Source organism: Passer domesticus, chromosome 1 (assembly GCF_036417665.1).
Source record: "Passer domesticus isolate bPasDom1 chromosome 1, bPasDom1.hap1, whole genome shotgun sequence".
NCBI classification, from domain to species: Eukaryota; Metazoa; Chordata; class Aves; order Passeriformes; family Passeridae; genus Passer; species Passer domesticus.
Window position 1 is genome coordinate 127698664 of NC_087474.1, and position 13927 is coordinate 127712590.

General features: G+C 37.3%; 1 protein-coding gene across 14 annotated transcripts in view; it reads left to right on the plus strand.

The window, feature by feature from the left end:
* Positions 1-13927, plus strand: part of C1H8orf34 (chromosome 1 C8orf34 homolog) — a 190485-nt gene that overhangs the window by 139411 nt on the left and 37147 nt on the right. For 3 of the 14 annotated variants that reach the window (XM_064388556.1, XM_064388526.1, XM_064388573.1), the window contains one exon: positions 340-10085. In XM_064388556.1, coding sequence (XP_064244626.1) covers positions 340-588 — 249 coding nt within the window. In that variant the 3' untranslated portion in view covers positions 589-10085. Of the gene's footprint in view, positions 1-339; positions 10086-13927 lie in introns of those variants that run through there. The other 11 variants (XM_064388598.1, XM_064388620.1, XM_064388593.1 and 8 more) reach the window with 8 other exon arrangements.

Below are 13927 nucleotides of genomic sequence, written 5' to 3' on the forward strand. Positions count from 1 at the left end.
TGGAGACATTTCTAAATAGATCCCTTCACTTTGGTGGGTTTGCGTTTGATTTTTTTTGTTGTTTATTTGCTTTTTGTTTTGTTTTGGGCATTTTTGGGCTATTTTTTGTTTTGGAGTGGTTTTTCTTTGTGGTTTGTTTGTTTTGTGTTTTTGTTTTACTTAATAGATTAAAAAAATTTCCAAGGAGCCTGCACATCCTCTACATTTTGGTTTTATTTCGCAGCAAGTTGGTGTTTTTTTTTGTTTTTAGAGGCTTTCTCCTCTCTAGTTAATTGAGGCTAGTGTTTGCTGCAGTCTTCATATATACAGAACAATTGTCTGTCATTTTATCTAAAATAGATCTGTTTGTGGCAGGATGAATTCTTACAACAGCTTCAACTTGCTCATCAACCTTGGATATTGCCGAGTGACACAGAAAGTGAAGGAGTGGAAGCTGACCAAGACAAATGTAAGTATGTGTGTAAGGACCAGATAATATGTCAAAACCCCTCAACTTTACTTCTGTTTTCCATATCTTCAGATACTGTGGAGATGTCATGCCTGCTCTCAGGAGCTTTTCTCACAAGTACCAATTGCTTATTTGTCTGAGGGCTGAACCTTATAGGATTGATCTGCAGGAGCTTTCCTGTAGTCACTGAGCAATGACAAAACGATCACAGAGCACTGTTTACTTAAGCTAAGTGAAACAATTTGTCCTGATGTGTCAAAGTAGCTGTTCCAGAAAATAACAGGAACTTCAAATAGATAATCTGTTTCATAAATCTGTATTCACCAGCAAAAAAAGGCAAAGTAAAAAACTTGAGGTCTGGAAAGCAGAGCCTCCCTCCTTAGGTCTGACACTCCATTTTCTCTATTTTGCTTACATTCTTTTTAATTCATCTATATTAATAAAAAAGTTCTTAATCATACCAGTATTCCTTAATATCCTACATTCTTTGAAGTATTGGTCTAATTGTGGAAGTGAGGGTCAGCAGGATCAGAGCCTAAATGGCAGAACAAGTAATAGGCTATAAATTGCAGTATTCCCAAAATTGTAGCAAATTCTCCCTGCCTACAAGGTAAATGATCTTACTGTTTCACATTATCTCTTTTAATTCACAGTAGTTTTGTGATCTTCAAGGGTGAATAGGAAAACTGCTTCCTAACATATTTTAGGTGATGCACTTGAAAAAGAACAGATTATTTAATCATCATGTTTAGAAAACTCAATACTGGTTTAAACATCAAGAGTTAATGTATGAAAAAGACATTTTCTTTGCAGAAGGGAACAGTTGTGTAAGGGATTAAGGATTCATAAGAAACATCCCAGATAACAGAACTTTTTAAATTATGCCACTTCAAAAAATTGGTTTTTACTTATACATCAGTTTCACAAATTCATACATAGCCCAGAGTTTGACTAAAATTTAAATTTACATAGTGAGATCCTAAAGAGCATGTGCCAGGTCTTTTTGAACACTATAAAATGTTATAGAGATTCTGTGTATCCAGCTGATTTTAGTCCAAGGCTGTAAGTCCAATTTGACTTGCACCAGAACATTTCAGTTACCTTTGAGGTGAAGCTCACTTTAGATGGCTCAAGAGAGACTCTGGGACCTGCCTTTTATGTGTATGCAATTTTTCCTCATTATTTTCTGTAATGAATTTACAGTCCCACAAAACATTGGTAGGACTGGCTGTGCACACACAGGCTGATGCTAATTGTGTGACCCAGGGAGACTGATGCTCCAGGACATATCAGATACACACCATACTTTTGTATAGCTGGTGTACTTGAATTGTGTGGGTGTGAGGACCCAAAATCCTGTCCTATAATATTCCAAGAATCCTGTTAGGTCATTGTCATTGCTCAGAAAACAAAGTGGTAAGTTAATTATTAAAAGCATGTTGTTAAGTTCGATGTCCAAATGCCTCTTCAACAGTGACAGACTTGAGCACTTGACCATCTCCCTCAGAAGCCTGTTCAGTCTTCACCCTCTCAGTAAAGGAATGCTCCTGATGTCAGTCTGAATCTCTCCTGGCACAGCTTTGAGCCATTAGTCTGTGTTCTCTCACTTAATACCAGGGAGAAGAGATCAGTGCCTCTCTCCCCACATGCCCTCCTCAGGAAGCTGTGAAGTCAATCCTCAGCTTCATTTTCTCCTAACTAGACAAGCCCAAAATCTTTAGTTGCCCCTCACAGGTCATTCCTTCCAGCCCTCTCACCAGCTTTGTTGCCCTTATCTGGACCCATCCAAGAACCTTCACATCCTTCTTAAATTGTGTTGCCCAGAACTGCACACAGTGCTCCAGGTGAGGCTGCACCAGTGCTCTACACAGTGGGATAATCACCTTTCCTGAGCAGCTGGTGATTCTGTATTTGATGCACGCCAGGATGGGGTTTGTCCTGTTGGCTTCCAGGACACGCTGCTGATTCTTGCTGTGCCTGCTGCCAGCCAGCAGCTCCAGATCCATTTCTGCAGAGAGGCTCTCCAGCCACTGCTCTCCCAGTTTATACTTTTGCTTGATATTAGTCCATCCCAGCTGCAGAATCTGGTGTTTTGACTTGTTAAACTTCATGCCATCAATCACTGTCCAGTGTTCCAGTCTATGTAGATCCCTCTGCAGAGCCTCTTGTCCCTCCAAAGAGTCAGCAGCACCTCCAAGTTTGGGATCATCAACAAATGTGCTAATGGTGGATTCAGCTCCTGCCTGCAGGTCATTAGTAAATGTATTGACCAGAACTGGCCCTAGAATGGAACCCTGGGCAACACCACTGGTGACCAGTGGCCCCTTTGAGCTCTGCCCTTCAGCCAGTTCTTCACCCAGCACAGCCTGCAGCCACTCATCCACAGCTGGACAAGTTGTCCTGAAGGATGCTGTGAGGGACAGTATCAAAAGCAGTACTAAAAACCAGAAAAACCATGTCCACTGCCTTTTCTTCATCCACTGTGTGGGTGACCTTATCACAGAGAGCTATCAAGTTATTAAACAGGACTTACCCTTTGTGAACCCGTGTTGACCTCCACGTAGTTAACTTGTGCACCCTCTGTCACTGTTTCTACTACTATAACTAAAGGGATGGAAGAAAAATGTGTTATTAAAGTAATACTTCCTGTAACTGAAATCTAATAGTGAAAAATTTTATTAAAAGTAACTAATGGTGGTAACATCCCTGTCTGAGTTTCTATGCTAGTGACATTGTCAAGAAAGTGCAGAACTGTCACTGCTGACAAAGAGAAGCTGCCAATTCCTGGTTGTAAAATGGAGTCAGCAAGGAGCTTTGGCACACTTACTGATGCCACTGCTTGTAGGTAGACCAGCTGGCAAGATTACACATCATTTTTCACCCCAGAGTAGTAAATCTGTGTGAGTATTTTTTGTGTGATTTAGTGTTGAGAAGGCCCAGGAGTCCATAATTTGTGAGTTTGAGCAGAAGAGCTGCAAAATTAATCTTTACAATAGCAACACCTGTTCTTTGACTCAGCCTTTGATAAATTACTTGTGGATAATATTTACCACATTCTTTGACTACTTTGAGATAATAGCAGCCAGGTGTAAAGCTAGTTTATGGTAGTGAGAAAACAATGCAGAAAGAGAAATTGTGTGAGTCACCTTGAGTTTTTTAAAAGTAATATCGTCTGGTTAGAGTTTTAGAAGAAAAAGGACGAATAAGAGGGGAACAGCTTCAAATGTATTCAGATGTAAGAGTTTAGAGAGGCTATTTTCAAAGTAAGTGATAACTGAACAGAACTGGGTTACTTTCGAATCTCAACATCTCTCAACAAACATCATTTGCAAAACAGATACAACAGCGCATATCTTGTCTTATGGAAATGGGATCTTGGTTCTCAGTTCTTGTAAATCAGACTTTACGTTTTAAATTCTCCAGGCTCTCTGACAGCATTTTAAAAATTTATCCTTAGCAGCAAGTTTCAATGATAACTGAAAGTCAATAATTGTTAAATAATAAATCATACTAATTATGACAACATTTAAAATCAAATAGCTACTCACATAAAAGAGTTTAAATTATACTAGTTTAAAAGATTCGTTATGTTAAAGAAGGAAAGAAAAATACTTCTAAGAAGTTTTGTTGATTTTTTAGCATACCCTTTCCTTTTCCTCTCTGTGCACATTGTCAAATTTTTAGCCATAGGTCAGAGAAAGAGATAGTGTATAATTATTTGCTCTTGTAATGTACATTTTGTTATTAAAAATAGGAATTAAGACATGCATTTTAAGAGCTATTATAATTTAGAAACAAAATATATTTTGCTTGCAAAATGTGTTCTCCTTTGAAACTCTCTACACAATGAGAGATAAAAATTGTCAAGGCAGTATGATCCCAAATCAAGGACCTGTGGTGTTCTTTTAGAGTGACTAAAAATATCTCTAGACAGAACCTCATGTGTATTCTTCCTCTGTGATTCTGGAGACAGTTCCCCATTATCATCTACTGCTTGTGTGCTGATTCTCTGTGAAGAGTTTTCAGAGAATGCATAGAGATCATTCTTGGAAAAATGAGGGACCTGGAGAAAATATTTACCACTTGCATGATCCTTCAGTTTGATGAAAGTTCTGTGAGCTGGCAAGAACAGATTTTCCTCTTTATGGGGTACTGATGCACAGAAACAGAAGAACTGCCATCAGAACATTTTTTTAGACAGCTTTTATGAGAAGAAATTCATCCTTTCAGGGGACTGACTAGAGTCTGCTTGAATTTTCCCTTGAGAACAAGTCCTACAAAGATTGAAGGTTGGAAATTTCTAAGTATCACTAGCTTCCAAGAACCTTGAAAAGACAAAGACAGGGCTTTTGGTATAATTTGACCTGCCATCTGTAGTCTCGGCGAGGATTTGCTGCCCAAAACACTAAGTCTGCTTTCTTGGGTGCCGAACTCAAGAAATAACCGACACAGCAGATTTCCCCAGGTCACACAGCCTTGGACATAAAGGGTCCCTACCTTCAGTCAGTCCACCTGGCAGATGTACATGACAGGCGAATGAAGTAGACTCTTGAAAAGCTTGCTACTTAGTCAATCCGTATTAAATATACCGACAGAACATTAAGGACTGGAAGGCACCCTTAAGGATCATCTGTGAAAAACATTCCTTTGTGCTAATCTGCATAAGGCATGCCAGTTTCTGTAGTCAATGGCACACAAAGTTGTGTATCTATTATCACTTCATTCCAGCTTGCCAAAAGGAGCACTAGATGCTCATTTATGGCTCAGTTGATCCAGGGCAAGTCTTGAGTTCTTGGCTTCTGACCTGTGGGAGGAAATTTAAAAGTTTTGCTACCCTTCATCTGCAAACCCTTTGCTAAGGTTGACAGTGAAATGTCTACTGCTGAAAAATTGAATGGTAATTGGGAGGAAGTGGGATTTCTACTCCATTCATTCTTGCACTGGTCTTGAAACTCTGCAGTCAAAGACACTCTGCTGATGACTTCAACAGTTGTTGAAGAAAACCTTCATTTTCCTATTTGCACATGTCTGCCTAGGGAAAAACCCAAAAGAATGAAAGATTGGGTTTTTTGTAGACTTGAGAAATTCAGACTGTCTTCTAGTAAAGTTCCCATGCATACAGTATTTGCCCATGGGTAAAGTTCCTTGCACTGAGTAAATTCACATGCCAAAACAGTCAATTTATTCTAATTATGCAAATAGGTGTTCCTAAGATTTGGAAGATTGTTTGGCCAGAGTTAACAATAAGGAGGAGTCTACTGCTGGAATATGTTTTTGCTGGGAAAGTTTGCTTTTGCTAGGGCCAGGTGCTACTCAATATGAGTAAGAATGACAGAATCGGGGCTAGAGGAGCAACTGTTGATTGCAAACTTTATGACATCTACACAACCACATTCCATTTCTGTCATTCAAATTCAGCTGTTTGTACTCTGATCTGATAGAACATAGCTGTATTGGAATGTCTCTTTCAGTGTGTTTGAGTTTAGGGCAAGGTTAGATGTCGTTTCTCTAGACAGTAAGGTGCTTATGAGGCATCACTCAAACATTAGTCAATTATATGTCTGGTTAGTAAGAACAGTTTTTTTCAGTGAACAATAAATTCACTATAAATACACACTTTTTTTCCTTTTTTTTTTTTTTTTTTCTTTTGTCTCACAAGTGAATCTGTCCCAAAAATGAACTTTTGGGAGACTTTTATCCCGATTAATGAACCTTCTGGAGATATTGGTGTTTTTCTTTCATTTACTATTTCAAGAAATTGCAGTAAAAACTTCGTATCTCCCCCTTCCACGTAATCTCTGCAAAGGGTGTCATAAAGCTTTTGTCTGCTTGGGATACAAGTTATTTTCTAAATTTCTCCAGTATGCACTTATGTATATTAAAGACAATATGTTATCTCTCATTCTGCCTGCCATTGGCTTGGCTGCATATTTAGCTTGAGAGAGTTCTATGTCCACTTCAGAAATAGGACACCGGAAAGGATTGTGCTCCTGTAAACAGAATTTCTCCAGGCCTATTGGATGGTCTTGGTTGGATGTCTTGTGACACTTGTAGCTGAAGCTGCATCACTTCATATAACTGCTTTTTGAGTCTGAAAGTAGAAGAGAACCATTTTCTAGCATGGAAACCTGCCCAGTTGGATTTAATTCTTTATTGATGGTGAAACAAAAGTAGAGATTGACATTATTTCTGCCACAAGTCAGATGAATGTTGGACAGTGAGTGGTGAGTTCAAATGCAGTTATGGAAAGTTGAAGTTAGACTCAAGTTTCCTATTTTTTGAATGGATGTGCTTAAATCCAAAGCTGCTGTTATCTTCTTATATTATTAAGGCTTTAAGGCACATTGTTTTATTTATACTGACTAATATTTGGTTTCACATTGGAAAAGTTCACATTGGACTAAATATTTAGTATGAGAAGGGAATTTTCCATTGCAGTGAGTAAAAAAAATTTCAAAACCTGTTTTAGTGCAGAAAGCTCTTTTCAGTAAAGCTTCCAAACCTACAGATATCTTTTTCTACAGTTTGCCTTATTATGCCAAACTTGGATTCCCAATGACATTTAATGTAATAAAAAATGACACTGTAATTTAAAAAATGGCCTAGAGAATTATCAGGACACACATTAGGTAAATTAAATGCTGTCTCAATGAGGAATCAAAAACTAGAGTTTCTAATGGGAAGATCTAGATGAATGGGGCTCATTAGGGTCTGATAGGTTTTGATAATGGGTGGGAAGGACAAGTTGAAGTTATTAAATGATATGAATCCCCTGGTATAATGGCCACATTCCAGTAAAATGCACTTTATTATAACCAGATGAAGTATATTTAAACCAAATGAAATATATCTGGCACCAGAGAAACATATCTGTCTCTGCTGCAGAATAATGAAGCTTTGTCCTGGAAAGCAGTGACCTAATGGATTTAGGATGGTCATAGAAGATCATCTCAGTGTAAGCTCTCAGCATAATGCTGTCACAAAGAAGGGTAGACCATTTTTTCAATGCCTTAGAAGTTAGATAGCAAAGTGATTATTCCACATAATATCAGTAAAAAAATCCTCAGATTAGGTGTCTTTCTATTAAAACAGATTGGGATTACTCAGGGGATTTCAGATGATTAAAAATTACCAGGTTTGGGAAACCCTGTTAGGAATTTGCCTCACTTACATAAAGGCATTCAACCAGGAACTTCAGAGATAATGTGATATCTGTAGATAGATGTTTAAGTAAAAAAGATTTAACTCATCAAACTGTGACAAAGGAAATTAAATGCTCTGTCCTAGCAACCAGGAGCTCCAGGTGTTATAAGCAAAAATTAAGGGACACAGTGAACTCAAAGCCATTAACATGTGGTTAACTTCTTAACTTCTCCAGTTAAGACCAGTCCCTGGGTCTTCTGTGGGTAACAGTCACAAGAAGAATCTGCAAGTGAAACTGGCTTACACATATTTGCTTTTCTTTATCCCAGCATAAGACAAGTCCATTACTTATAGAACAATCTGTGATAGAGCTTAAATATCTGCTAAAAGGAGCACCTCCATGGAAAACAGCTGAACATTAGGTATAAATGACGAAAAGCCCCCAACCATATAAAGGTAATAAAGGATAAGAACTGTTGCTAAGGTTCTCTAGGCTTTTTGTCTTGTGTTTTGTTTGGTTGGTTGGTTAATTTGTTTTTGTTCTTGCAGAGGTTTTCATGGTATGTGCCTTGCTTTGTTGATTATCAGTACAGAATCACATACAAAGTCCAGGCTTATCACCTGACAAAATGAAAATTGTTCCAACTGTCTTTAATTAATTAGCTGGAGAAAATGGAAAGAGTTTGTTCCTGCCAATTTTCTTAAATCTCCCAGAAAGGGCTTGTGTATTTAAATGTTCAAAAGGAGTGAAACTGCTGTGCCTGATTTCCTTCAGTGCTTAAAAATGGCAAGGTGGAGGCTTCTCAGGTAACACACAGACCTTTATGCATTCACCAGTACAATTAAATGAGGTTGTGGTGTTTATTTCCGGTTATAACCTTGGTTCTTTAACTGGATCTATGTAATAGGTCCAGTTACAGCATTATATTTTTTACAAACAATGGAGAAGGCAAGTTGTGTTCCAGTCAGCAACATTTGCAAAACAGTCACTTGCAATATGCATCTGTAAATATTTTTAAAGGTTAAATTTCCATTTGCTTTGGGGAAGGTTTTCAACCTGAACACAAGCAGAAATTAAAACCTCGCTATCTCAGCTTATCTGATTCATCACAGGTGCATATTATTTTCAATGGTTTTTGAAACACAGGCTATTTTTTGCAATCCATTACCACTATTGAAAAAGAAGTAGCAGAAAAAAAAAGCCTCTCAAAAACACTGAATAATTGGAACAAATAGTATAACTAAGGACACCGTTGTTTGCTTCTGAATATTTTAGAAACAGAAAAAAAAGTTGAGATTCACAAACATACTGATCCACATTGCTTACTTAACTGTGAATTCAGCATAATAAAAAACTCTTACAAAATGAAAACACAGTGAAGGATTTATTTTCCCTTTTCTGCTCTTTTTGTGTACATTACATTTGAGCCCTAATTTCTGTGTTTTTCTGTTTGATTTCACAGGTTTGTGAAATCAGTGGAATTATTGAAGAACAATTTAATAAAAACCAAAATTATGGTGATCAAAACTACACCTGAAAATTTGAATTAGTTTATACATAAAAAATTTAAATAAAGTTATTTTTCTAGTATCAGCAGCACATGAGTGAAACTGTTCTGATATGAGGATGCTGTAATGCACTGAATGAGAGTATTTACTTAGGAAAGAAGGGTAATTGTCACCTTTTAGTATAAATTTACTATAATATTTTTTTTAGTTTATACCCCTGTTGTTTTGGATTGACATTTGATAAACTAAATTCTGCCTGACCAAAACAAGCTTTGCCTAAAGATTTTAACTTGTCTAAGGTTATATTTTAACTTGTCTAAGGTTTTCTACTCCTTATATTTTTGTAATCTTTGCTCCTTTCTAGATTAATAAACATTAAAGTATTTGCTGCATCTGCCCATGTGTATGTCCCATTCAGGTCTCACAGAGAGCTGGCTGTTCACTCATAGTCACCTGCAGAGAGAGGTCAGACAGGGGAATGGGTGAAAGAGTGTGTGTGGGTAGCAGAAAGAGGTGCTGCTTGTGCTGCATAACTTTGTATTGAATTTACTACTTTGATCTTTAAAACAAAATAAAGACTCTGTTAAAAAGGGGAACACAATAAGGAGTGGTGCATGCATGCAAAAATAAAGCACCTAAAAAAGAATTTCTTATATTATGATAAAGTTAGTTACCCATATGAATTACTGAGACAAACTTGCTGTTTAAAATATTCTATCTGGTGTGTGCTGTGTGCTTGGAATTTTAGAAGATGTGTCAGCACAGACTTCAAATGAAGGGATGTGGCAGTTGCGTTTACTGATTTCATTTACCTGTTAATTCTGTCAAGTGTGTTCTCAGTTTCCTTTGTCTTCAATTATGTATGCTCGGGTCCTGTATCTTAGACAGAATGATATAATGAAATTGCTTGCAACTATTAAAAAAATACAGTATTACAAAGCATCTATTTGTTTAAGAAATAAAAATGAGTTGTCTGTCATAAGTGTTTCATAGTGTGAACTTCTTTCTGCTGTCTCACAAATGCAGAGTGCTAAATGCACAGAAACTGTATGGGCTGTGTTAGTCATGAGCAAGTTAAATGGAAGTTAACATTGTGGTGAACAAGTATTTGCTGTATGTGTCATCATAGTGTACAGTTCCTATGTGTAAAATGTTTGGCATACTGAAACTCCCTGGGGTAGTCCCTTTAAGTTCATTTCAGGAAGGTACTTTGTTAATTTGTCATCAGTAAAGAAAATCTGTAATGCTGAGTGCATTTGCAATATACTTGAGGACTAATTTCCATCTAGGAGGGTATATTGTCATTGATTAGTCAGTTGTGCTCAGAAAAGCATTCTTGTGAAACTAATATCTCCTTTTACATGAGTTTTATTCTTCCTTGGTGGCCCTCATTTCACATTTTACCTTGACATTACTGAAAAATGTAAAAGAGGATTGCCTTTTCTTCTTTGAGTTGCTTCACTAAACATCTGCTAAGCTGCATGCTTTCTGCTTCATGTCATTACTGAGTGAAATTATGACTACATTTAATCCTTGGGAAAAATCTCATTGACTTCAGGAGAACCCAGACTGTTCACAACAAGTTGAGAAAGAAATTGGAATTTGGCAGCATCTTAATTCTAGAAGTTCTGGCATGTATGAGAACTTGAAGATGGTTTTGGCCCAGTAGGGCAGAGATGTTTGGTCAGGGATGTGTCTGGTTTGGAATTTTGGTTACGGGTGAAGAAATACAAGACAGGCTTTGGTCAGAAAGGCAGAATATCAATCCAACTGGTATTCAGAGGGGAAAAAGGCTTTTCAAGTTACAGATATAGTGAGTGCATCAAGAGCTGTTACAGTGATTAAGAATTCAGCACATGCTAATTGTTCACAAGTATCTCAAGGTGTGATAGGATGGCTTGGGTGGCCTCAGGTGCAAAAGCTGTGAGCTCCTGAGATATGGCTGTTCTTGGGACGGGCTGTATCAATGGTATTTTTCTGGGACACTTTCTAAGCTGAAGGGCAGAGGATAAAACCACAGAAAATGGGGTTTTTTTTTGTAAAACTTCGTTTTCACACTAAAACATACAGAAAATCTCATGTGGTTTTCTTTGTTGCTGTTTTAGTTTTCATGATTTTGACGTGATCTCCTAATTTTTTAACACTCATGGTTAGCACTACTCCCTCTAAAGCATATGGCAAATAATTTTGGCTGATATCAGAGCTCAGCCCAGCAACCAGAGCTGGCACTGCAGAGGAGAAGCAGCCACCTGGTGCCCTGACTGCAAACAGGCTGGCAGTGAAGCATTGCGAGTCAGGAGAGCTCCAAGGAGGAGCTGAGGTGCACTTAATAGGCAACAAGCAGCTGGGCTTAGGGGGCCAGGGAGCACAAGCAGCAGCTGGGCAGACCATGCAGAAGGGATGTGTGATAAACTTGTTTTCACCTCCAAGCTGCAGGAAGCTTTACTCATTTTCTGTTTGACCTTTTTGGCTTTGGAAAGCAGTTTCTCAATTGCTTATGGAATAAACTGTGCCTACATGGTGTCTAATTGAATTCAGAGTCAGCTGTGGATGCTCTTGATGCTACTCTAGTTAGTTTGGCAAGAATTTCAAGGTGGAGGGGTTTTTTTTGTTTGTTTTTGACTCTGCACCAGGCACTTCAAAGTCATCCAAATAAAGATATTGTAAAGCTGCATAGAAATGTGCTGCTGTCTAGTTGCATGGAACAGAACAGATTTAGCACTTTTGAGAAAGATACGTTATGGGTCATTGCTGGTGCTATTCAGTTACTGCTTTTTGATGGAAAAAAGAGTCATGAGAAACAGATACATTTTTCCTAGCCATATGTTTGCAACTTAATTTTTTTAATCTTTTATGAATGCAGTGATGTAAGGATGCGTGATTCTAAATAGGACTTGTTAATGAAAAAAATCAAATATGTCTCAGTATATAAAAATGGATGTAGCTTGTCTAAAAAGCTTGTCTAAAAAGCAGCTGTTTTTCTTTCAAAGGCCAGTTTACCATAAAGTAGGCTTTATTGCCATGTGAGTTACTGCTGCTTCCTTTTAAGGCTTTCATACCCTTAATACTTTATCTGGCTAATCTTAAAAACAACCTTAATGTATCTGTATTCATTTCAATAAAATGACATTATTAATGGATTTCCTTCTGTACTGCCCATATCAAGTAATTTCATCATTACTCAGATTTTAAAGATGGCCTTCTTGCTACCCCAGTGTCTAGCTCTAGGATTTATAGGTATGACTGGAGGAAAAACAGGGAAGAACTTTTACTTGCATAAAGCTATTATAATTAAACAATTTCTTTTGAAATATCCAGTAGAAGGTTTCTATGAGCAAATCCTTATCTTGAAAACTTCAGCAATAATTTAAAAACACTGACACAACAATCAGTTGTGCTCTGTATTAACAAAATCTTCTGACCCTATTTTTAGGAATATGTTTCCTAAAAATATGACCTTATTCACTGTTCAGGTGTCTTTCTTCTGAGTCAATACTTAACAAAAGAGGGAGAAAAATAGTTTCCTGCTTCCTGGAGTATTGCTTCAGGTATATCTACATTTTAATTGCAGAGGTGGCTAGATAGGTGCAGGGGAAGTCCTACAATCCAACAACTAAATTCAGAAAAATATATGAACTTGATGAAAGCCAACTCACATGCATGAATGTGATGCTATCATTTCATTGCTCTGGCTGTACATGGACATGCTTCACATTTAATCCAATAAACTATTCATGTAAAATACAGAAAAGCTCCCCTGGGTTAGATTACAGCAGCCTGTGCTGCTCTGCAGCAAGCATGCTAACCATACTGTTCTTTTACTGACTTTTTAGTACTAGCTCCAGGCAGCTACACGAGAAAAAAAGATGTGCAAAAAGTATGTGTTCAGAGAATTTTATACCCATTCAGTCTTCACCCTGGTTTCTACTTTTTTATGGATCAGAGTGCAGATAGTTAGGCAATGCAATTAGTTTTGTAGATATTTTTGTGCTTTACAGTTTTAGCTGAAATTGCAAAAGTTTACGATTAATCCAAAAAAGTTTAAACAGACCACTGGTTTGACAGCATTAGCTTACTTCTTGCTATATTGCTGAATTTAATTGCTCTTAATTATCAAGCTGCTGGTTAAAAGAAGATATATAGTTTTAAGTTGAATTTCTTACACAACTGTTCATTAGAACTTTGGTTGCTGTTTTTTTTCTTGGCATGCTATATAAAACTAAAGCATAAGAAAATATGCTAAAGTAAGGCATAATCAAATTATCAAACTTAGTTGGAAGACACACTTTTTTTTTTTTTTTGAGTAGTACAGTCAGCTACTATTTTCTATGCTTGTCTGCCCTAGATATGCAGCAAATCTGATATGTACTGTCTGTAGAAGTTTCCTCTACATCAGCTTTAAACCTATCAAGGTGCTTCTTCAAGTGAAAACCCTGCTCTGGACTTTAAGTTCAGTTCAATCAGCAAGGCATTCTAGTGATGTTTTCACTTACACAAACTCAGTACAAAGGTAGAAATTTCACTTTATTAAGAACTGAAATTTAATCTACAAAGCTCCAATCTTTGTAGATCTTTGTTGTTGGATATGACAGTGCTTTAGTAACTAATATTATGCCAGCTGCTATTCCAGAAGTTCTGCTGTAGAATTTGCTGCCCTCTCTAGCTCATGCATCTTTATTGTATGAAGAGTATCTGTGTTTGAACCTCACATTGTTTTTCTTTAATTATTATTAGCCAGTCCTGGAGAATGCTTCTGGTTCTAAAATGGTTAGGTAAAATCACAGAACCAATGTCTTCTCTAGATTCCTGGACCTTCTTTTGAGAGCT